General features: G+C 38.9%; 1 protein-coding gene across 1 annotated transcript in view; it reads right to left on the bottom strand.

Moving 5' to 3' along the window:
• Positions 1–25,875, bottom strand: part of LOC105450375 (latrophilin Cirl-like) — a 275,071-nt gene that overhangs the window by 1,893 nt on the left and 247,303 nt on the right. The window contains exons 4-17 of the mRNA XM_011690169.1: positions 25,034–25,140; positions 22,990–23,173; positions 21,584–21,762; positions 20,222–20,863; positions 17,836–18,247; positions 16,528–16,753; positions 16,242–16,407; positions 15,916–16,130; positions 15,615–15,718; positions 14,259–14,303; positions 11,742–11,910; positions 10,443–10,664; positions 2,886–3,083; positions 2–333 (exon numbers count right to left, since the gene is read on the bottom strand). Coding sequence (XP_011688471.1) covers positions 2–333; positions 2,886–3,083; positions 10,443–10,664; positions 11,742–11,910; positions 14,259–14,303; positions 15,615–15,718; positions 15,916–16,130; positions 16,242–16,407; positions 16,528–16,753; positions 17,836–18,247; positions 20,222–20,863; positions 21,584–21,762; positions 22,990–23,173; positions 25,034–25,140 — 3,201 coding nt within the window. The remainder of the gene's footprint in view (position 1; positions 334–2,885; positions 3,084–10,442; positions 10,665–11,741; positions 11,911–14,258; positions 14,304–15,614; positions 15,719–15,915; positions 16,131–16,241; positions 16,408–16,527; positions 16,754–17,835; positions 18,248–20,221; positions 20,864–21,583; positions 21,763–22,989; positions 23,174–25,033; positions 25,141–25,875) is intronic.

Here is a 25,875-nt window from a genome sequence, read left to right on the forward strand (position 1 = left end):
GCGCTCGATCTCCTCGTACACCGGATCGTCCTCGTTGGCGAGGCCGCGCGGCAGATGCACGTGCTGCCCGTGGTGACCGTGCAGCGGATGATGCCCGGCGACGCCGCCGTTGCCGCGACCGTCCACGATCTCGGTGTACGTGTGGTTGTACGGCATCGCGGCACGTCTGCCGCCGATCGTCCTGTTACCGGCGTTCATCTGATCGCTGCCGTCATTCGGCCCGCGTCTCCTGCCGGAGTGGCCGAGCGTCAGGGTGTTGTGCGTCCGCGGGGAGTCCTCCTGCTCGGAGCCGCCGTGTCCGGAGTCGCGGGAGTAGGACTTAAAAGAAATGTTCTGTGGAGAAAGAGTTAATAATTGACATTAGAACAAAAGGCCGACGCGCATGGAGGGACGAGGGTGGAATGTGAAACTATGACATTGACATTTCCGTGTCCATTAAATTCTACGCGTACACGGCGTACACGTTAAAATGTGTGATCTTTGATTTTTGAAAATATATGATGTTTTTACGCGCGAACATCAACAATGCATATCTGACAATAAGTGTGAAACATGAACTATGCGTCTTAGATAAAAATAATCTGTATATTATACATATACGTATGTTATTATATAATATATGTACATTATATAAATTTCAAAAATGGAAATTAATAACTTTGAAAATTTACATACAATTCAATAATTTATCATTATACACGATATCATTTCATCTATTAAATTTGAATGGGCTCGAAGGTGTTAAATTTCCGAAACTCACGGGAATATTTTGCACAACCGAGCCGTTTATTTAAATTCTCACCGCTCGATCGATGGATTAATCAAAAAAAGAGGACCGACAGTCCTTCAAATATTTGCATTTAATAAACCGCAAACTGACTTCCGCTGCGTTTCATCTACACAGCACATTCGATTTACTTAAATTACTTGAATGTGCCAATCTCGCAAAAGATCCCTGTTGAGATAGGTACACTATTTTAATCTCTGTGCATCGCTATTTAGCGCTATTTATCTTAGTTATATTTGACTCACACTACTTTCAAACGAAACGGCTCAATTGATGATCGCGCGCGCATGCATGAGAGGAGAGACGAGAGCGAGAGAGCTCGCGTTATACGAGGACCGTATTTCACGGTTAATTATCCTCCTCTCTTCATTGTGCAGCCAAAAAAAAAATAACACGAAACGTAAACCAAGGCACACAAGATGAGCTACACACAATTCATGACAGGATAAATGGAGCACTGTGTTCTGATATAAAACGTCATAACCGTGTATTCGCATTTGTTCCCGCGCGTATTAGAATAAGAAAAAAAGAGAAAAGGGCGGGGGGTAGGGGGAGGGGCACACAGGTACCGGAAGAGCGACATGGCTTATTCCATAACGTCTCTGTCTCGTCCGCTTTTACTTCAGCCGGCGCTCATCAATCACCGCGTTTTGCTAGATCGGGGTAACTTGACGAGCGCTGCTAAAAGTAAAAGTACGAAAGAGACATGCAATAGTACTTACTACATTAAAACAAAGAAAGACTACAAGAATGAAAACGAAAAAGTCAAATAAATATATGTCCATTAAATAAGTCCCTCAGATGAAAAAGTTGATTTAAGTAATTTCATTACATATTTCGTAAATAAACTAAAAAAAAACGTTAAATATTTTTTACATATGATAGCAAATATAATTCTTGTGGAACCAAAAAAAGTAACATTTTAATTAATAATTAAATATAATTAATATATATAATTCTTCTTTTAATGCGTAATTTAACATCTTGGTATTGAAACAAATATTATTCTGTAACTCAACTCGATCGAAAATAAAAGGATAAATAATTCACATTTCGACAAAAGATCTTGCTTACTTTTTTTGTTTTACTTCTCAATTATAAAAATTCTTTGTTTGTTTCAATCTCATTGGTGTATAATAGAAAAAGATTGGAAAAAGATTGCAGACGGAGAATTATAGCGCAAGCTGTGTCGCAAACATGAAAAACAATCTCACTTTACACGCCGACAAAGTGTGTCCGCATCTCCATGCTCAATATTCGGATCAGGTTCACTCCTATAGGATGCGTAAGGGTGACTAGGTGCTGTGCATGAGTGAAAAGTAATACCGCACACCATGCAGAAATAAAAGAGAGAGAGAGAGAGAGAGAGAGAGACCAAAAGACACACGGTGGACCGGAGACGGCTCTAGTTTTAGCAAAAAAAGTACTATTATACTTAACAAGAGCAAGGCCTTTAAAACTTTAATCGAAATCTTTATGTTTCCGCAAATATTAAGACGATAATTAGCAAAAGTCTCGCAAGAGCTGAATGCTCGCGGATACGAGAATAGTGGTTTTCGAGGTATTTGCAAACGCGGATTATATACTCGATTAGTGTACTTCTCGCAAATGCAAGATCCTTGCAAATACAAAGACCGTAGTTGGCTCTTGTAAACGCAAACTGCTTGCCGACGTGAAGATCGTACTTAGGATATCATCAATGCGGAAGCAGCGGTTTAGCAAATCCTTGCAAACATACGGACCACAATATCAGCGAGATGTTCGCAAATATACGAAAGCTATATGATTTCAAAACGCCGTACAGTTCGACGTTGTTGGACTTTTGCATATATTGCTCGAAAGTAAGGAGATTACAATTTTAAAGCAAACTATTCATTTTATACTGAATTATAAAAAAAAAATTTTAGAATACAATTTAAATAATTCAATTGCAATCCAATTAATCTTCGCGCACCGAATAAAAGTGCCTTTTATTCCTTTTGCCACGACGTTGCCAAAATGTGTGAAACTTGAAACGCAAAGTCCGTCTCACGGTATAGAGCCGCCCCCGAGGGGTTGAGAAACACAGCGAGCGAATTTAGCACGGTGAATTAGTTACCTTCCACATGAGGTTTTTGTTAAGGTGGCCCCAAGTGGCGGTGGCAGATTTGGGGATATTGGGAGCTGAGGGTAAGAAGGCGTGACGTGCGTACGGCAGGGTGGCCACGATGTGAGCCTCGGTCGAGGCGGGTTCACTTGGCACCGTTACTGCCGGCTGCCTATCGACTATCGCCCAGCTTCGACCGGATACCAAGTACTGCAAAAGCAACCAATCCGCCGTTCCCCCTTAACCCTTCGTTTACTGATGGGCAGGGCCATGCCTTGTCAGTGTCGCTCGTGATTCAGTGTATGCGTGTATGAATAGAGATGGACTATTTTCTTGGACAATTATATACCCCATGCGTTAATCACCGACCGAAAAATCGACTGTTATCAAATAATTAAAATATTTACAGTAGATTCGATGCAGATGATTCGTCTCAGTAAACAAAGGGTTTCTCAGCTAGCAACCGCAGTGATTTTAGAAATTCTGCTTCACCAGATTTTACAGACTAAGGAAATTGGATCAATTTGCCATGATGTGAAAAATCATGAATTGAAGAGTGGAGAATTTCTCATTTCTTCGGGATAATTTGGGACAGAATTAATCTCTACTGTTTTAATCATTCTGTGCAATTCTAATCAAAACGATACATACTATCGAACATTTCAGATTTCTTTAATGACCAAAAATAAATTTGATTTATTTTTTATATTTTACACAGAAGAGAGAAAATTATTTGACCTTTAGTTAAAATGTGAAATGTTAAGAATTAAAAATTGAAAAAAAAATTTAATGCGAACTTTACTCACGAAAAATATGGCTCTTGTCCACAAATACACCGTTCACGTAGCCGAAACCGCCTGGGCCGAGAATACCTTAAGCTTCCCGCGATCGATGAAGCAACGGGACAAAAGAGACCTCGTGCACCAATTAGGATACATAATTGTGCGGATAACGGGGTGAAGGGACGCGTAGATTTCGCGCGACACGAGCGGACACGAGGGAGATATGGGCGATGTACACATCGGTATCTCCGCACGACGTGCGGTACCGGAAGCGGAACGGATTTAACTCGTGCAGGAGCAAATCTACGACGTAGCGCTCTGAGATACGCGACGTCGGCACGCACGCTGAAGGGTTTTCCACGGACACATCCGCGCTCCCCCCTCCCCTGCCTCCGCCACCCCTTCGGCGGAGACCGAGAGTTTGTTGCGCGAGAACGACACGTGATTGCACCTGTTTCGAGACTCTATAGGGACGGGTCACGCGACGACTACAGCCGGACTTCCGGTCCGAACGAAACCTACGACCTGCGGCCTCTGACACCAGTCGAAAAAGAGCGCCGCGCGATACCTTTCGCTTGACGGGTGACTCATCTTCGTATAACGTAAAGAAAACGGCCAAGTTTTCCGTTTGGAGAAAAACAAAAAATCTTCAAGACAAGAGAAAAGTCAAAGAAGTTCTCCACACAAGGAATTAAATATCATCTGATGAGTTGATGAACATTCCGATTCAAGAAATTGATTCGAGAGAGACAATAAGTTGAAAATCTTGAGAGGATAGAAATGCATTTGTTAAGTTCGGTCGAATCGTTTTATGAATCTTTCTAATCCATACGATTGTGTAAGTGGAGATTTTCGGCGATAAACTATAGTCGCCCGTTATTTGAGAATCGTCTTTATACTTTATCTCGTTGCGTGGATATGCGACCTGGCGTTAATCAGCGAAACGCATCCAACATAGGCAGAAATAAAGAGAGAGAAAGAGAGAAAGAGCGAAAGTGGCCGGTGAATGAGCATGTGTGATGCGGTGAAGGTGTGACAGATGTAACGGATTGGTTCGTACGGATTTTCCTCGCCCGTACCTTTCCCTTTTTTCACCCCTCCAACCCCCCTTTATTTTTCATTAAGTGACTGATCGTGTGGGTGAGTTCCTGAGCGAGCATTTGAGCGCCTTTTAATCCTTCACACTTGAAACACAAATCCGATTATTGTTTCTTTCTTGCTTTCGTCACTGTCACAATTATTAACCCTCTGCCCGGAATATCGGTCATTATGACTGCTACACTGAGAAAAAAAAATTGATCGTACGAACTAAATTTGTATAGTTGTTTGATCCAACAGTTGATTCAACAATTCTTTAGTTGCTCAGAAAAAGGTATAGTTCATTCATGTTAACATCAAAATTTTTTAATCAAGAATTAACTAAACCAACTCAATTAAATTATTTTGTTCAAAATACTAGTAGTATTTATTTGTGTTTGCTATTTAGTTATCCAAGTAATATATTTGTTCAAATTCCAAGTATCAAACTGACTGAACGATGCTGATGGGGATAATAAATACATAGTGTGTATTTTTAATCGAATGGTTGAGTTAAATACGATAAATTTCTGTTGAAACAAAATAGTTTAGTTAAAAAATAGTATTTTGTTTATAACAGTAACAAATTATTTTGTGTCATCGTAGTAACGTTTAGTTGAACGTGTCAATGATTGAGTTAAATACGCTAAATTTCTGTTAAAACAAAATAGTTTAGTTAAAAAATATTATAGTATTTTGTTTATAACAGTAACAAATTATTTTGTGTCATCGTAGTAACGTTTAGTTGAACGTATCAAACTAAATATTTTGGCAAGATGAAACAAATTTTTTTTCTCAGTGTAAGATTCAAGTTTTCAGATATATATTTTTCATTATTTATTATTTCATTGTTTACTAGAGTGAAAGATTGATGGAATGAAAGTGCGATAGCCCCTCAAAAAATGAATGAAACTCGTGTTTTTCTGGAATAGCGGTCATTATGACGGGGTGTTCCATGTAACCGGGTATCCAGGGGTGTTCCGGGTAAAAGATTAAATCTATTTTTATAAAATTTATATAAAGTTAACTATACATTTATCGAGACTGCACCTTCGTAACATTGCTTTCGAATAATATATAAAAAAATCTAATATCTTTTATAAAAAATAAATACAAACCAATTTTTTCTTTCTATTAACGAGAACGATGCAGAACGATGTTGCTCGCTCAAGTCGCGACGTACGAATGCGTTAATAAATATAATTTCTGTCGGTAAAATACAACAAGTGCAAAGGGTTAAACATACGTTTTCTCAGTGTGTGACACACGTTCGGCGGATTCGACGGAAAACGCAAAAATTTTCACGCAAACGGTTGCACGTTACAGGGCGCAACGTAATAATCGTTATGCACGAGCATTCACATTTTCGAGAAAGCGTTTTCCATCGACTGGCCGGTTTATGGGTGGGGAAAAAAAACCACTTAATTACTCGAAGCGCGTTCAGGCGGAATACGGAAGTGCCATGGAGTGCACAAGAGAACAAAACGACGTGAAATGCGACGTGTAAGTGCTTGCATAGAGTGCATCCCTTCGTATTCCGCCCTTCGCGTGTCTAGTTAGAATTAGGTCCGCTCTAGTACATTATACGAATCTTTCTAAACGTATATACCTTCCTCATCGTCGACGGGAGCACGTTTGTTTAAACTTCCTTCGTCGCGAAAGGACGATCCGGTTGACAATGCGCGAATGTAAAGTAGCGTGGATAACTACTAAAATTAAAATAGTACTTTACACAAGGTTGCTCGCGGCAAATACCAACAACCTCTGATTATTTCAATCTTTATACCTCTGTTTGACTTTTTATATTTAAAGAAATTATATTTACGAATTTTCAATTTGCGCCTCTGCCATAAAAAGATGATATAAATATATAATTTATATATAATACTTAAAAATATTTATGCATTGTATAATGAATTAATGAGATAGTTTTCTTGAGAACTATAAGCAAAATAAGTAAGATTGATTATCACAGTAATTTGCTTAGAATATTGCAGCTGTGACAAACGAGTAATCATCGTCTTGCTGATCAAATAAAACTCATCTGATATATCAGATATGATCAGCGAAGGGGTTAACGATAGATGGCAATACAAAGGAGACGCGATTACGCGGGTGGTCGTAAATCATGATTGCGCGAGTGTATCTGATGTTACGATTCCACGCATACTCGAAATTATTTCTACTATGATTAGAGGAAAGGCAGTAACTGACAAGTCAAATTTATATTCTTTCAGTTCCTTTTCATCGTATTATAGTGTAGTGATGATTTTTTGATGGTATTGTTTTTATAGCTAAATTCAAAGTGCGTGAACGTCTTTATTTAATAAATCGAATTAGTCGATCTAGTCAAATCTTAAATTAGTTTAAAGTTTAAGAGACAATGAGAAATTTTGAAAAATTCTGTTAACAATGATATATCAATATTTAAAGACTCTTCACACGTCATTTAGTGTGAAAATTTATTTCGTTTACTAATATTTAATTATTATTTAATTTGACTTACCAGATTACTTCAATTGTAACTGCAGCAAAAATTCCTTGTGTAAAATACTCGTTTCGGCAAAATTATATCACTTACTGCCTTTTACCTGATCACAGATTTCATTGACGATCCGGAAGGTCTGAAATAAATGGCGAATCGCGCGAAATCGCGCTCTTCGCTAGTAAGAAAGGGAGCGGGCCGGGGCGCATAAGAGGGTACAAAGTAGCCAGCAACCGCATTACACCAAACCCCCGAGAAGCCAGATAAGAAGCACGGAAATCACCACTGTTAGTAGGAAGTCTTGCGGGCGAGCGTGCTCGCGAGAGTGCGAATTCGAATGTTCGTGCTGCGCCTGCCTTCCGCGCGTTATTTACAGAATGGGGACGTCGAGCGCATTATCGAATCGATAATCTGGAAGCGACATCTCTTCGGTCGAATTCATTTGTAAAAAAAGATAAATTTATATACTTTTTTTCTAAGATTCCTTAAAATTTTGAGAATCAAAGTTTAATAATTCTTTTTACAGAAAAATTCTTCAAACTAGCTTTGTGAGAAGTCAAAATACTGAATAGCGTTTAATTATGATAAAGAATATAACACATGTTCTAGAAAATAAAAATGATTATTTAATTAATAAATATAAAAATATAGAAACAATTTTCCGTTATTAATCTAACACCGTAATGATCAATGTAATAATTATAAATATAACAAATTCAATTATCTGGACAGTTTACGATTAATAGAGCTGATGAGCGACATATTTTAATTTATCCGGATCGTTACTTGAAATAACTTGGATTCACGAGAGATTGTCATTATCTGTTACTTGAGATTTTAAATAAGGAAACGCGCTGGATAATACTACGGAGAGATATTCGCTTAATTGGAAGTATAACAGGGTCGTGATCGTATTAACAAGGCGAATTAAATTGAGATCAAGAAGAGACACCGATTTTCATTTATTTCTTTAACGAGCACAAAATGATGTACGAAACGTAAGGACTAAACAATGACCTACTTAAAGAATTTTAACTGAAGTTACTATATAGAATAAATCCATTGAAAAAAGCTAATCGCAAAGAAGAAATGTTACTTTGTGTAATTGCGATAAGAGAAAGAAAAAAACATTACAGATTTTATCAAATCTCGAATTTGTCATATTTTTGCAAAAATTTTAAGATGGATATAAGTTTAAATATGAGATATTTAATATTGAAGAATAGAAATTGAAGAACATTTTGTCTCTAAGTTAACTCTACTCGTGGTAAATAAAATATAATACTAGAAATAAATTTTAATTTAAAATAAGCATTTAATATTGAAAATGCTAAAATTAAAAAAAACCCGCGTTTAAAGATATGAAATTTTTCGTATTTTTCAATAATTTTTAACATTAGTGTTTCCCTCGGACTGACATTTTTCTACAAACTGTCCTATAACAGCATACACGAGCACGTTCAACAATCTCTCTCCCGAATACATTTTTTGTTTCGCTAGTTTTTCTGTCTCTCTCTCTCTCTTTCCCTCTGTCTCTCTCTCCTTCTCACTCTATTTTTGTCGGCCAATTCTCTTCGACTCTCTGAACGCGACAGGGTCGAAAGAGCTGAACGGTTCGTTAAATGCCTTTTAGTTCGCCGTTTTGCGAGTCAGTTTTTGAAGTGACTTGCTGATAACACCAAAAAAGCTTTCAGGTTCATGTCAGTTTCGAACGTTAAAGCCGAATGTACACTTATTATACATTATTCATAAATACGCGCTTTCAGAAAGTAACAGCCTGACGTATTCACGGAAAAGCCAAATTTCTGTAAATTAATTTTTTTTTAATATAAAAGAATTACTTAAAAAATAAAAAATAAAATTGTTGACTTGATAAGGTCAGCTGTAGCAGATTAGTTCTATATATAAATAAAAAAATTTTATAGCAAAATATTTATTAAAAAGTTTTACTATTGCAAATTATTGATGGAAGAAAAATCCATGAGTGTACACTAGACTTTATCTGTAAAAACAATCAAACGAATTAGCAGGACCGCCTGCCTTATACGTCCTGCAACAAATACTTAATATAATATATTGAGAAAAGAGAAAAAAAACGCGTTACGCTCCAGTTAACGTTCTGTTGCTCGATTGTTAAATCTAATACATCGTAAGCATGAGATCGGAAGTCAAGTGACTACGTTACGTTTAGCGTTAAATGCGTGACGAGCCAAGGTCTATTTACACGCGCTGAAAGGACCAAGAGAGATAGACAGAGAAACTGTAATTCACGCCGGGAGACGATAATTAACCGTGGCAACCTCTCAATTGCGGAGGGGCAAGTCTAAAGGAAGGCAGGCTGAGTTTCTGAGCGACAGGCAAAAAGTGAACGGTAATAATTAATTACAGACGGATCATACTTGTGTTACTCATAATCGTACTAAAGGGAATAGAGCGAGAAAAGAATATGTAGCAAAAGGGAAAAAAATAGAGAGAGAGAAATGCTAATTTATCGATAACCGTTTGGAACTCGGAAATCATTTTGATCTTGTGTGATCATGTATCGTACAAGTTCTTACGTATGCTAATCTTGACTCGTATGTACGTAACGTCAGAAAACGTTAGATTTTCACTGATATATATTTCATGAGATTGATCAAGTATTGCACCGTCATTGCTAAATTATGGAAAAAAGGTGAGAGGGGCAGAGGAGGACGCACGTTCCCCTTTCGGACTCCTACAATTCCAGTCTTTCCGGTTGCTCCACGGGCACAGTAATCAATATTCTTACGAAAAGTAACATATGTTCCAATTTTTACAAATACCACGTCGTTCTGTATCATACCATCAGTTTACATCTTTACTAAGCAAAAAGTGAAGAGCCAGTTTGATCAAAACGACGTAGCATCCGCGAAAGATTGCGAACATAACGCGGGGTGCCACAATGGACCTCGATTTTCATAAGCAATAACGGTCACTGCGGTCCCGCCGGGACGACCAACTCCACTTCGCTTCGTTATCCGGTGTGTCTCGGTTTGGTGTAATAAGCGGCGTTTGGATACCTTGCTGAGCGGGATGCCTATTGTGGTTGCTAGGTGCCATCATGTGCATCTGGTGTGCCCCGACCGGCGACCTCAGCGACAAATTGTTCAGGTTCACGTTTATCGAAAGATTCGTATTGTTACAGGCGGTGGTCAGGTTGTTGTGATTGTTTGGCGGTGACGTGGCGCCGGCGTTGGTACCCACATTGGTAGCTGCGTGAGGCGACAGCCCGGAGCTGTCGGTGGTAGGGGCCGAGGGGTTCGACGAGGTGTTGTGCGAGGCGAAGTCCTTGCCGCCGTTGGCGCCGCCGGTGCCGCCGCTGCCGCCGGTGGAGCCGGCCGAGCCGCCCGTCACCGTCTTCGAGCACCTCAGGCACTTCGGCAGCCAGGAGTGACGGCGCACGAACTTCCGGTACTCCTTCCTCACCTGCAAGAGCGAAGCAGAGCCCGCCCGACCCAACGAAACGAGTTTAACGGTGCGAAAAAGAACTAAAGGCCTGTGCGAGACAGCGTGCCGGATGCATTGTGCGCATCTCTGCGAGTCTGATACATGGAGATTGCAGACCGCAGGCTGCAGACGGCCTCGTGACGAATTAAATTGCCGTTGACAGATTAAGTATAGATAAAAAGGGACTTTTGTTCTTTTTTTTCAGATTTTATTCAATTCGCATCTTTTTAATATTCTTTAGGCAAAGTTCAGGAGGCCGTCTGCGGCTATTTGTGAAAATGTTGTGCGATCTAAGTTCGCAGGCTCGAAGTTTCAAGTGCCGATTTAATGAGAAATAAAAATAATATCGGTGCTGCTCGCGATGATAAAAAAAAAATTCTCAAATCCTTGAGAAAATTATAATTGAGCCCACTACGGGGTGACAAAAGTACGCGAAGTAAACGCCAGTAACTTGTATTGCGCTTTATTAGACTTTATTGTACAGCGCTTCGTTAGACAAATCATTTTCTCATCTCCATGTTCTGATTTTTATGAGCAAAACAATACGACGCTAACATGATTATTCCAGCAATCTTAATTAGTATTAATCGTGATCGACGATTAAACTTAAGCGCTAAAAAGTTCTTTAAATTTAAGTTGACACAAAAATTAATACACACGTGAGAATGATTTATAACAAAAAAAATTATAACAACTCACTGCATATAATCTCATTGTAAAGAAATATAAAGTTTACATAGCTTTCTGCACAACAATATGTAACAGTCTATTACAAATCATTCGTAAAAAATATGCAATTGATTAGATTATATCTTACAAGACGATGTATCTTATCGATGTAAAATTAAATCTTCGTTCTTATAAAAAGTTGCGCGGGGAGAATCACTCTTAAGTAAAAATCATTACATATTTTACGAACAACTTCGGATTTTGTTGTTTTGTATCTCCACTCTCTCTCTCCCTCTCTCTCTCTCTCTCTCTCCGGGAACATCCGCCGATGTTGCCGGAACGGGTCTAAATCAAGGCGGACTTCTGCGCCCCGACGTATTCCCTTACCTTCTCGTTCTGTACGCAATGGAACACAAAGATAAACAGCCCCTGGAGACTGTTCAATACGGTGAAGATGTACGCCATCACGACGGATTCTTGGTTTAAGTAGAGAAGCCCGAACGTCCAGGTCAGACCTAGTAGAAACACCAGCACGATAGCGCCCCGCAGCCAGGCCCTGATCAGAAGATACAGAATAATAAATTACATCGGAGAGAACAGCCAGCCGAGTTTCTGTTGTACAATACAAATGCCGCGATGGCGGCGGCGCTTAAAGGGGACCAACGTATCGTCGCGGCGCGGCGCGCAAGCGATCGCCGATCGGGGCATGAATTTTTTTCGCGGAAAGAAACGAAATCTCGCGATGCGTCACACCTCGGGGAAAACCTCGGGATCGATAGTGCTATTTAAGCTCACACCGTCGCCTCAGCGATTTAAATTAAAAAACCTTAAACTGTGACACGTGGATTCGATAGTCTTTGATAAAAATAAGGAGATATTTTCTGCAAGGGCGAACGAGGAAAATGTCATTAGTACACAGATACGTCATAGATTTCCAATTTTTCGCGACACTATATTCGTTACAACACCGATCGTTGAAGGAAAGCAGTTGTAACGTCGCAATCCATTAATTTTAGAAAACTTTTATATAAGGGGGACAACATTGTCTCCACTTTATTTTAAGACAGGGTTGGGAAGTAACTCGTTACTTGTAACGAAGTTACAGTTACAGTTACTTTTTTTTCAATAACTGTAACTTAGTTAGATTTTTTAAGTAACTAGTAACTAATTTAATAGTTACTCTTACAGTTACTTTATATATGTAAAATCGTTACTTTCATGAAAAATTATGCAACACTTTCGCTCAATCATCTATTCGCAATGTTGATTGTAATTATGCGAAATATTTAAATACGCGCATTACTTCTCTTTTTTAAATAAAATTATATAATATGTAAATGTAAACCAGTTTTTTTTTTATAATGCTAATGTTGTTTTATTAAAAATAACTAACTGTAACATGTCACTTTTCAGAGTCGGTAACTAATTATTTTTTGAGAGACAAAAACTGTAACTGTAACTAGTTACTTTTACAAAGTTATAACTTTCCCAATCCTGCTTTAAGTAGCAGTAATTTCCATTTCTCTTTTCCACATTATTTGCCACTCATAAAAAGACATACAAGAATAATTGCAGCCGATTCCAGGCTTCCTCATTCGATTGCGAAACACGGTTTTAATACTTGATGTTGGCGTTACGACGTCGAAGGGGGGAAAAAAATAGCGCGACCGTCACGTAGCGTCGTCGTGAGACACGCGAGGGTTTCGTCGAGGGCGACGTTCAAACATTGCGACATTATGCTGAATCGGAGTTTTTATTTCTGCGAGCAACGCGAACGCCGCCGCTTTGAGCGTCGCCGCGGGATCGCGGCGTTTTTATCTAAAACCGTTTATGATTAGAACGTGTGGCGTTATAATACATGGGTAGGCGGATATATATCTCTACGGTACTTTCACGTCTATCTACTTGTAAATCAGGCGTAATACCCGAAACTAAGGAGAATACTACATGCAGTGAATTATCGTGTCTACTCACAGGAAATGCAAGTGCTATAATATATATATATATATATATATATATATATATATATAACAAGTAGTTATTATGTACATACAACCGGTCGCAATAATTAAAATACAAAAACATCATGAGTTCACATAAAAATTTTGTTTGTAAGAGATAATTAAAAAAAATACCAAAAAAATAAATCATCTCTGGCAAAAGTAATTTCATTCGAGAGATGAAATTAAATTATATATAAGTATCATAAAAGTGTAACAGTAAAATTTATGACATAAACCATATTATTAATCTTAATTACAAAAATATTCTTTCTATAATAAATGAGCGATAAGCACATATGAAATAAACTCAGAGATTTGAAAATTGTTGGATAGACAACGTTGTGTTGTGATTAACTGAAGAAATACGAATGTATATACGATATCATATTTTTTGGAGAAAATTTAGTTCTTACGCAAATAAAATTCTTTATTGTAACATACATCAAACTAATTCCTAAAATGATATATATTGAAAATTGTATTAAAATTCAGGTTTTAAAACTTTTATTTGTAAAATCAGGTCATTCCTTTATTGCGCTTAAAAGTTTGTGCGTTTTAAATATGAATTGTTTCGTTCTCGTACATTTATTCCTTCACCCAATGAATTAATTACAATATGCACACAAACGCTGCGCCGGCGTTTTAAATCGCACTTCCTATGAGTGTCGCGACATCACGTTGTGGCGAGTGTTTTGATGTATGATGTGAGAGAGACTAAAATCTACGGCTACGTTCACAAAATCAATGTAAAATGATACTCGGATAGCTTAATCGAAATGAAACAGACTAAAAAAAAGAAAAAAAAACGGGATGATATCAAATGAGACGAGCGAGATGGCGATTAATGACGACGTTAACGGGTATGACTGGTGAGTAATAATAAAAATGGTAAATATCTTACAAGTGCGCTTGCAATTTGTTGGGAAGAGCATTCTCTTCCTTTCCACTACCAACCAACCACGCCATGCAGAAGAATGTAGAACAGTGTAGACAGAAGTGGGTAGAAGATTTAATACAAAAATGAAACAAGACAGCAGTTAGGTGATTGTTCCGGCACCATTAATTAATTGATTATAGCTTATTCTTTGATTTGCAATGCTCGATTCGCATTACTTATTGCCGAGCGCGCTGAAGCACGGGCGCGGCGTATTTGCTCGACAATCGCAAGTGAAATGATTGACAATTAGTTACGTAAACAGGGAAATACACAGCGACAGCAATGTTTTAACACCTGTCATCGGGAAAAATCTGCAATAATCCGAATCGGGATTGCAACAACTTTTTCACTACCATCACCAAATTATTTACGTATTTTCGTGATTTTATAAAAATCGAGCGATTTTTTAAATATATATACATATATATGTATAATTTCACACACAAATTATTACTGACTATGCCTCCGTTTACAAGATCCACAAATTAAATGTGACAATATACAGGGTGTTTCTAAGAAACAATAAATTAATACAAAATCAATATATGTATATTTCTACATATTTCATTTATGTTCTTTTCTATAAAGTTAAAAATCCACAGATGCAACAATCCGAAAAATTAAAACTATGAAATCGTAACAAAAATAATAATATGATATCCAACAGGCTGAAGAAATTCACATTTAGCATTTCGTATATTATTTTTGAAGCAACTAAAAATTATAAAAATTTTTTTCGGTGACATTAGCACTATTTTGTCGCGAGACATAGAATATCGAGAGATATAAGATATGAAATTAAAAAATCTTGCAAAACAAATAATTTACGAATTTACAGAGAAAATTTAGAGAAAGCTATCTCGACGGTGTTTTCTTTTTTTTTTTTAACACTTAGAATAGCGCACCCTGCATACGTTTACGACAATCGGTGTATATTGAACGATATACTCGTGTATATCCTAGGTATCACAGCAATACAGTGGTGTGTCGAACGAACGAAATCTGCGGTCATTCCAAACATAGGACGTACTCAAAACCAAAACCAAAAAATCAGCATGGCCGCCAAAAGATGCGTGACAACAAGATCCGCGTTCGGGAGATCTCTTTAAGCAAGTAAAGCTTGCGAACGTGTAAACCGAAAGCACCAAACAGACATCTCGATTGCTACTCTTCGACGGGAGGATCAAATCTCGAACGTGACAACGGACAACGGGCGCACTCGACTGGTATAACACGGTATATACAGTATTTGCAATTTATGGTGATTTACTAATGGAAAAAAAAATATAGATACGGACTACTAGGGACCACCGTGCTTACCTTGCGCTAGCCAATCGGGAATGTTCCTTGCTTTTCATGGCCACGGTAGTGTTTGCATGCCGGCACATCATATAGATCGCCATCGATAGAAATACCAGATTTGCCTGCAAAAGATGATCGTTAAAATCGATGTTTTTTTTTTTTTCTTTTAATATCAATGTTACAAAGTTGAAAAGGAAAAGTCGCGTCAAGATGGCGTGAAGCGAAACGACAACGAGCATTTTATGCCGCCAACACTACTGCACAATGATGTTTTCCTAGCGGATCGTTTATTATAGTCGATAATGCATCGGTCAATTACCAGTATAACGAGTATCACAGGTCCGACGAAGCTGAAGATGAAATAATTATCCGCGCGCAGCCAACAGTACCGATCAGTACCATAGCTGAGTGGGTCGATTATGCACGAAATTGCTACGACCAGCAGCGGTGCGCCATACGCGACCAAATAATACCACCGGAGCCGCGATTTTTCCGCTTCGAATACCTCGATCAGCATCACGTATAATTGGAATCCTGAAACGTAATGCGCGAAATCAATATATATATGAAATATATATATATATCTAAATTATTAATAAAATAATAAAATATTACAAAATTACAGTATAAATAAGAGGTCATTACCTTCGAGGAACATCCAGGCGAACGCGCACAGGAAGAAGAAGTGCAGTAAACCGGCCACGATACCGCAGACGATTCTCTGATTAGTTTGGCCGATCCCGAAAAGGAAGAGTATCTCGGCAATCAGCAGACACACGCAGAGATTCTTGTGGATCGTCGTCCTGTCCGACTGCAAATCAGGGATCAGAGGGGGGGGGGGGTGAGAGTGACAAAAAATTCCATCTCGCCGCGATTGAATGCCGATCGATCGCGCGGCCGCCCGCGCGCGCAGCAGTTATATACATTATACCTTCAGTCCGCGAAATAATTGAAACGTGAGAATGGCCAGGACGAGGCAGACGACGGAAATGATGCAGCCTATATACGTGATGATCTGCAGGGCGACCTGATGGGCGATGTCCAGCCTGACGGCGTGCACGTCCATCAGCACGGCGAAGTTCGTCAGGTGATTGCATTCGCACACGGTGTGAGTCTCGTTGGTCTTTTGTATCTGGCATCCCTCCTCCGACCAGGCGCTGTGGGAAATAAGGTATCGCGTGTAGAGGAGATGGTCATTGTCCGTGTTATTGTTACTTTTCCATCGAGTGTACAGGACGCGTCAAAAATTGTGCGAGGGTAATTTCAGTTATAGAATTTCTAGTTGTTTATACATATGCCAGGAAATATAAATATTATATATTATTATATATTATCTAGAACTTCAAAATATATGTACTCGTATATATACAGGGTGGACCATTTTAATCCATCCAGTCGAATATCTCGAAAATCAAGTCCGGGAGAGAAAAATTTTTCAGACAAAAGTTGTAGAGGGACATAAGATGATAACATTGGTTTGATCCCGAGTGGCGTCGTCAAGGTCAGGACAAGGTCACTTTAAATTTTTTAAATGGAACCCTCAATTTTTCATTACATGTTCTTATAGCACGCTACGAGAACTTTCCAAAACACATAAATGAAATATTTTTTTATGAAATAAATCTTGAGTTATAAAGCTTGAAAGTTGGAGTACTGTCGGCATTAGCATCATCCAAGGTGGTTAAAAAATTCAAAGTGACCTTGACGACGCCACTCAGGGTCAAACCAATGTTATCATCTTATGTCCCCCTCGAAGCCCTACAACTTTTGTCTGAAACATTTTTTCCTAGTGTGCTTATTTTTCAAGATATTCGACTGGATGGATTAAAATGGTCCACCCTGTATATATATTTTAAATGTATCGATAAGTCTGGAGTTCAGTCTATTCTTCTTATTGAACTAAAATTGAAAAAAAAATTATGCAATAAAAATCAGGAATTAGATTTCCAGAATAAAAGTTAAAAAATGCTACAATCAATTTCAAGTTTTTCTTATTGAACATCGAATTCGTACGTGGATATATCGAATCTCTGGGTGTTAAGGAGAAAGACGGATTAAATAATAACGAATATACTTCTCCTATTTCCGCGAGTTGTTGCAGCGAGTGTTGCACATATATAGCGCAACGGAAACACAGGGAAGAGAAAATTGAAAATGAAGAAATAAGAGAAAAGACTCGTCGGCACTTTTAGTATTGCACAAAGTGGAAATAGGATCGCGGGGCGAAAGGCGAAATTACCTCAAGATGTAATCCCAGAAGACGCAAGTGGGGTTGGTGACGTTCTCGACCGCCAGATGTCTGAAATACACCCGAACGGGCTCCGAGAGCTGTATGTGCCGGCCTTTACCCAAGGACGCCGAGATAACTTTGCTGTTGAGGAGGCGGGTGGTGTTCCTCCGCGGCTGGGGCTGGGGATCGTCGCTCATGACGACGGACGGCGGCTCCGCTTGCGGCTGCAGTATCTCCTCGAGTCTGTCAAAGGCCATGAAGACCAGCCGGACGATGCCGGCCTCGCTGTTGTCCAGCAAAGCGCCCCTGGTGAGTTCCACGCGATCGTTCGAGACGGTCCACCTTTGCTGGGCGGCCTCGCTCGGGAAAACTTCCAGCTCGTTGCCGATGTTGCGCGCGTCCAGTACGCGAACTTCCATCACTGTGGTGAAAGACACGCACGCGGCTAATTAAGCGAGTAGGTGTATCTTCCCCTCGGCGCGTTTAACGCGCTCCATGAGAATTCTAGCCGTGAATTCGCGGAAGACGCGAATTAAATTACAACGGAACGGCAGTGGTTATCAAACCCCGTGCGATGAACATTTATTTTAAGTATAAAATTCAATTTCATCAAATAACGGTGGAAATTGGAACAGTTCATTATTGCAGGACTAAAGTTATACACCATATATAACTATAATAACTATAATTTTGCATGTAACTTCGGAATATTTTTTTTTTCAAATATAAAGTAAAAGTAGAGGCCGCATTAATTAAAATAAAATAAAAAAAAAAACATTTCCGCGTAGGTGCGCGTGCCACAAATTGGAAACCAATGCGATAGGGGAAAAATAATTTTTTATTTTTTTTTTATTGTTATCTACGTAATTGAATAAAATTAAAAACAGTAATTTAATAAAATAGTTTTGTCAACAAGTCATATTGTTTAAAATTCCATTAAGGACCTCAATTGCCAAGGGTCTCTCCAAATTTGCCGAGAAACTTATTTATTGCAAGAAAGAGCAACAGTTTTAACACGCTGTGCAATTTGCCGCGAAATGAAGGATTAAGAGTTGATCGCGGTATCAATCAGTCGCGTTGCCAGGAAGAAGGACTTAATGCGGTTTCAATTTTTCTTCTGGAAAGGAGGACGTTACACAGCATCCGACCGGCTGTCGCTCATCAACTCGCCTCTCCCCCCCCCCATTCCCTCCTGACGCTTTTTGCTCACCGCTGTTATGCAGTTTATCAAGCGTGCATCTGATGCTGCACGTACATACAGCGGCTCAATCAAGCCGCGACGCACTTCCGGGAAGTAAATCAAGTCTCGCTCGTAATTTCGTCGTCGTTTTGTAATAATAATAGCGCGCGCCCGCGCGCCATACTCGTCTCTGGATTATAACGTAATCCGGACGGGCACCGGAGAATTATACGATGGATTCGGATCTGTATTTTATCTATACAGGAGATTACCGGGTGTTGGGTGCGCGAGCGATATAAATCACTCGATCGTTCGCAACGTACGCCGAAGGCGAATGCAACGTGCCGCCCGTATACCGTGTGCGTTCTTTCGAAACGCTGAAACGAAAATTGTTACTTCGAAGGCACACGACAATTCTAGTCAGCTAACAGTCGCGAATTCTAAATTGTCTGGCGAAAGGAATGTAAACTGGAATATTATTAACAAAAAGTTATATCACAATTAGTTTGCAAATTAAATAAAATTGTAAATTATATTTCGAGGGTCAAAACAATTTGTAAGCTCGAGCACGCATTTTGTCCATACGTATATAATTTCTTTTTGTACGATAATTTACTTTCTCTTTTTTATATTTTGAATTTACGTTCAACAACGCGAATGGAAAGTTATGAGAAATAAGTAACAAATATAATTCTAGATCTATTTTAGATTTCAAAGTAACTCAGGAACTTGTCTTGCATTAATGAAATATTAACAAAAAATTATATCACAATTAGTTTGCAAATTAAATAAGATTGTAAGTTATATTTCAAAGATCAAAACAATTTGTAGGCGCGAGACGCATTTTGTCCACACGTATAATTTTTTTTGTACAATAATTTACCTTCTGTTTATTTTGAATTTACGTTCGGCAACGTGAATAGAAAGTTATGAAATGAATATTAAAAAAATATAATTCTAGATCTATTTTAGATTTCAAAGTAACTCAGGAACCTGTCTTGCATTAATGGAAATTGCAAATGAGGTTCTTAACATAATTTCAAAATTATGTTCTGCAATTATCTAGGCAATTGGCTATAAGCGGAGATAGCGACCTAATGAGGAGGATATTGAGGTCCTTAATGTCTCCTTACTTCTGCATGTAAAGGATATAATAAATGCATAGCCTGATAAATTGTTGTGTAGCAATCACCAATCATCATTAGCAGTACTCACATATGTTTTTGCCCTCGTGCATAATGGTCTTCTCATGCGTGAGCGTGTCGGCCAATAAGAAGGCGTTCTCCTCGAGGCCGATCAGCAGCGACGTCGCGACCCTCATCTGCTCCTGATGACTGAGATCTTTCCAGGACGCCATTTGCGCCTCGTCGAGCAGGTTGCTGCCGGTCCTCACCACGCCCTGGAGCAGCTCCGTGACGCTGACCTCCCTCTGATTCGGGTCCTGATAGGTCTTAATGTCCAGGGCCATCTTCTCGGCCATGTTCTTGATGATTTTCGTGGTGATCATCATGTCGCCGCCGTACAGGCCGCGGCTGTAGTTCGTGACCTGCGAGAGCTCCCTGCTGATGCCGAGGATCACGTCGCCGTCCGCCACGCGGTTCTCCAGGGTGGTCAGCCAGACGGATCGGCACTCGCTCAGATCCGGATTGGCGCGGTGCCAATAGGCGGCGTCTCCGCGGGCGAGACATCGCCATCTGGCCAGACCGTTGGCACCGCCGGGGCAGCTCTGCACGGCCACCTCGCCGGCCCTGGTCGTGTTCCAGGCCAGGTTCCTGGCTATCACCGGTGGACACATTTGCCTGTAGTCGTACCACTGGCCACCGTTCGAACTGGACTCCGGATACAGCGTGCTGGGTACTGCAACAATACGGTTACGGTTCCAGTCGGATACGATCGTCTTAAGTGGTCGCCTCACGCTAACGACTGCAGTTAACGGCTCGGCGTTAATGCGATACCGACGTCGCGGCGGCGTCCTCGGGGGACGCGGCTACGGTGCACAACGACGCTCGGAAATGGAATTTCGGTTCTCCCCGGGGGATCTTAATGCCTCGTCGCGATCGAACCAGAAGTGTGCTATTTACTCGCCGCTTTATGGACTACCAAGAATGCGTTCGACGATAAGAGCGAAAAAGAAACTAAAATAGATAATGGCGGGTCTATCTTTAGGACACCGTTACAACAGCTGTAATGCTTCGATCATCTATTATGCTTAGGCGCTGTCTCGATACGAGCGGCTTATCCTCAAAGTCAATTCATAGATCTGTGGACCTATAACCGGGGAAACAAGATATAGCCTGTTACTGTGTAAAGATGTTGTCGCTCTTGTCGATACAAGGTGGTTACACGTAATCGGCTAATTGGTTATCGACAAGGAAATTTCGGAGGATCTCTCGAGATCCTGAGGATTGTCTACATCCAAAGATATGGTCAAACAATATTATTGTATATAAAATTATAAATCAAAATGACATTGTTTAGCTTTCTACTGAGATATTAATATTAGTGTTTAAAAATGAAAACGTATATAGGTGTATTGTTATCTAACGTTAACCCCCAGAAGAGAAAGGAAAATCTCACCGGTGGTCCTTCGGCTGGTTCTCCAGGGAGCAAAGGTGGATGTTGTTGTGGCTTGAGTGGTCTCAAACATAATCGGCGGCATCGCCGGGCCATTCGCCGGGGAACCATTCGCAGGAGGTATTAAGTCCCGATCCTCCTCATCGACTTCGATGTCGGCGGAGGACCTTGTTGATGTGGAACTGAAAACGGAGGGGTCTCGTTATTCTCGATGGTCCTCGTGTACACCCAGGGTTGGGAAGTAACTCGTTACTTGTAACGAAGTTACAGTTACAGTTACCTTTTTTCAATAACTGTAACTTAACTTCGTTACTTTCTTTCCATGTGTATCTGTAACTTAACTTAGATTTTTTAAGTAACTAATTTAATAATTACTTTTACAGTTACTTTATATATGTTAAAAATCGTTACTTTCATGGATCAAAATTATGCAATACTTTCGCTCCATCACCTAATCGTAATATTTATTGTAATTATGCGAAATATTTGAATACTCATATTTAAATACGCGCATCACTTTTCTTTTTTAAATAAAATTGTATAATATGTAAAAATGTAAATCAGTCTTTTTTTTTATAATGCTAATATTGTTCTATTAAAAGTAACTAAAATGTAACGATTCGTTACTTTTTGAGTAACTGTATCATGTTACTTTTCAGAGTCGGTAACTTGTAACGATAATTAGTCACTTTTTAAGAGACAAAAACTATAACTGTAACTAGTTACTTTTACAAAGTAACTTTTCCAACCTTGCACGGAAAGAACAATTTTGCTGAATCAGATCTGAAAATAATTTTTGTTCAATAATCAAAATAATTTTGTGCAAAAGTCAAAATGATTGCTAGAACATCAAAACATTTTATAGCAATGTTTATCAGTTTTAACATTTCAACAAATTATTTTGATAATTCAACAAAAAATTATTTTCAGATCTGTTTTTAGCAAAATTTTTAGACCTTTCAATAAAATCGTTCTTTCCGTGTGTGTGTACCGACATTATGACGACCCTAAATCGCATGCTTGATTATGAATTAACGATGTCAAGGAAAATATTTGTTCTTCTTGTACCAGACAATGATTGAGGGAAACTAATGGCCGACGTGCAAAATAATACGCAGAAAAACTTTATCGAACTACTTTCCTTTCGATACTTTCATCCTGTAATTTTTACGCACGATAAATACGATAAGCAGTAATGTATATGTAAATATGATTCTGGAACTATTTTGGAATGGATTTGCGATCGAAATTATTCTGTTTTCCCTTTAGAAAACACAATAGAAATTTTCGATCCGTTCCAAACTGCAGTTCCATAATACGTGTCCTGATCAGAGCCCCGAAATCCCTGGCTTTTAACCGATCGAGCCACGTGTTTCGGATTTTTATGTTTATATATGTAGCACACTGACCTCGCTGGCGTCGTTATCGGCATTGCCGGAGTGGACGGCGCCGGTGGCTGCTGGGGTGGCTGTTGCGCCGGTGTCGTAATCCTCGAGGGAGGCCTGACAGTTGGCTTAGCGGTGCTCCAGACACTCGGCTGCGAAGTTATGAACCACGGCGGACTCGGCCGGGACGTCGTCGTGGTGGTGGCCGCTGCGAATATTTCGTTCAAGATCGCTTTAATGAGGGGAAGACCTGGCGGCGCGGAGGAGCTTACGCCGGGGGGGGGGAGAGGGAGAACGCGGAGGGAAGGGGGATAAGGCAGTTCGTCTACGGGCTTATCGGGCTCGAAGACTGAGTATAATTAAGAAGGAAAGTGATTTCTCTCAGGGGTGCGGGATATTTAAAGCTTTCGAGAGGTCTCGTCGGCACAGGGAATACGAAGTCCCTCTTCTCTCTTTCTTCCTTTCTCTCTCTCTCTCTTCCCCTCGGATTGATATGATGGGGAGTTTATCCACCGCGTCGAATTTATATTAGACTCTTGTTAATCATTCGATAGAGTTTGAACGAACTGTCTGCACTTTGCGTATATTCCCGATAGACCGAAGGGAATGAGATATCCGCGGTTCGGAGATACCGAGGTACTCTCATCTCTGTTTTTCTTGGCTCGCTACATTGGAAAGAGCTTATCCACTGTATCGGATTTATATCGGATTCTTGTTAATCATAATCATTCGATAAAGCGCTTAAATAAATCTCCTTTTGAAAATATCAGGATATGGATATAGTAAATAATATTTGAATAATATTTGAATTTTATTAGAAAGTTTGCGTGCGCTCGACCGATCAGAATACTCGTAGTTTCGCAGATTTAAATTGATGTTCTAATAAAATGCAAAATAAAGTGAAACAAAATATTTTACGAAAAAAAAACATGAAAGAAATATAAAATTTTCAGATTATAACAAATTAAACAAGTACAACTTTGCAGTTGTATTGAAATTAAAATTTAATAAAATATTGTATAAGCACGTGTAATATTAATATTGCTAAATATTTCTATTAAAATTATTTCGTATATAAAACATCTGTTGTTATTTTTCTCCAGCATCAAGGAATGTAAGAAAATTTTCTGCTCTTTCCTCGAAAATAAACTCGAGCTTTTAATTAATGAGAGAACACTAAGAATAAAAATTAAGCACTCTGCAAGCGTATGAATCGTCCGAAAAGCATTTCGCGAATAGAAGATTCAAATGAAGATTCAAAGAATAGGTAGAGAAGAAGAGAGATAGAGCGCAGGAGATTAGACTGCACAGCTCAATATCGCGACTAGATCTAGCCGTGAAGGGGAAAACGATCTTTAACCCAAGATGGCGACGACAGTTAATTCCAGAACGGGATGGTCCACGTATTTCGTGGTATTATCTCTATAGAGGTCATCTTTATTGTCCGAGAGGGTTTGCGATAAGGTAAAATACCAGACGTCGCCCGATATTCGTCGCGATAATCGCGCGCGCAAAGGTAAGACGGGCACGTGCAAATCGAAGAGAGAAGAGGTATCGGTTTTACTTCTCCCGTAACCACGTTGGAGGCTACTAAGAGATCCGATTGTTCGCTAATATATACTGGTGGCGTGGAACCCGGTCGTGAGACACACGAAAGCAGCGATGGGAGGCAAATAGAAAGGACGAAGAGGATTTGGATATCCTTATTAGAAAGTAACATCTCAATACTTAACATACTTAATATTATAAATATTTAAATATTATTTTTAAGATTTAATATTTAACTTTATGATATTGATTAAATAAATGCTGATTACTAATCATACTTAATGCAGAAGAAATAAAAAACGTGACAAATAATAATAAAAATAGATTGAAAAAAGTATATATTTCAAATATATTATCAAAATTAATTTTTTTTGAATTGCAATTATTTAAAAAATAAATTTTGCTATTTACACATTTAAAAGCAATTATAATTTTGCAAGTTTTCCTGCAAAGTCCAATAACGTTAAAATAATCACAAGATAAGACTGGACAAAGATAAAAATGGAAGAGTTTTACTTACCGGACACACATCGATAGTGCGCTTCGAGATATTTGTGTGTGTTCGGGCAAGGATCGCCGAATTGCAACGTAGACGCAACGATGCTGCAGTTCTGCTGGTCGTTGCACCTGCACGAAGGGGGATTCGACTCGCGTTTAACAAAATGACCATGGTACACCCTTACCACGTGTACCGCCATGGATCCAGTCCCTTTCTTTCGTTTCGTCGATAGATGGGAAAGAAGAGCGATGCTCTGGGAGAGACTTTTTCGTCGAAATTCGTCCATTCAATTCATATTCTTTTATTAAAGTCTAGCGAGCTCAGTTTCTGAACATTTTTATTCTCAATTCTTAAGACATTGCTTCGAAAGAATTTGATTAAATTCTTATATTGGCATAAATTTGATTTTCGGGTCAAAATGATAAACCTCAGTCGAGGACTTTATGATACTTATTTCCAAGAAAAAAACTTTTTATAATATTAGTTACTTGATCGTTTATTATTTCTAATATTAGGAAATTATTATAGAAAGTAAATCAATTAAACAAAAAGTTATAAAATAATAATAAAATAAAATAAACTAATAAAAATGTATAAGAAATGTAATTTTTTGAAATAAAATTATAAAACAAAAAAAATGAAAAATATTACTCATAAAAGGAAAAGGTTTTTAAAGCATAAACATTTGGGTATCTATTGATCGTCTAATATTAACGATCAATAATTTCACAAGACGAAATCATAAGACGAAATAAATCCTCTTTGCTCCTCAAATTACAATTTCAAGATTATGAGGCTCTTTCGCAGCACGTGAACGAAAGGCGAATCCCTTGTGGTTCCTTCGCGTAAATCCGCAACCGCGC

The sequence above is a fragment of the Wasmannia auropunctata genome, unplaced genomic scaffold (assembly GCF_000956235.1).
Source record: "Wasmannia auropunctata unplaced genomic scaffold, wasmannia.A_1.0 LD336062.1, whole genome shotgun sequence".
NCBI classification, from domain to species: Eukaryota; Metazoa; Arthropoda; class Insecta; order Hymenoptera; family Formicidae; genus Wasmannia; species Wasmannia auropunctata.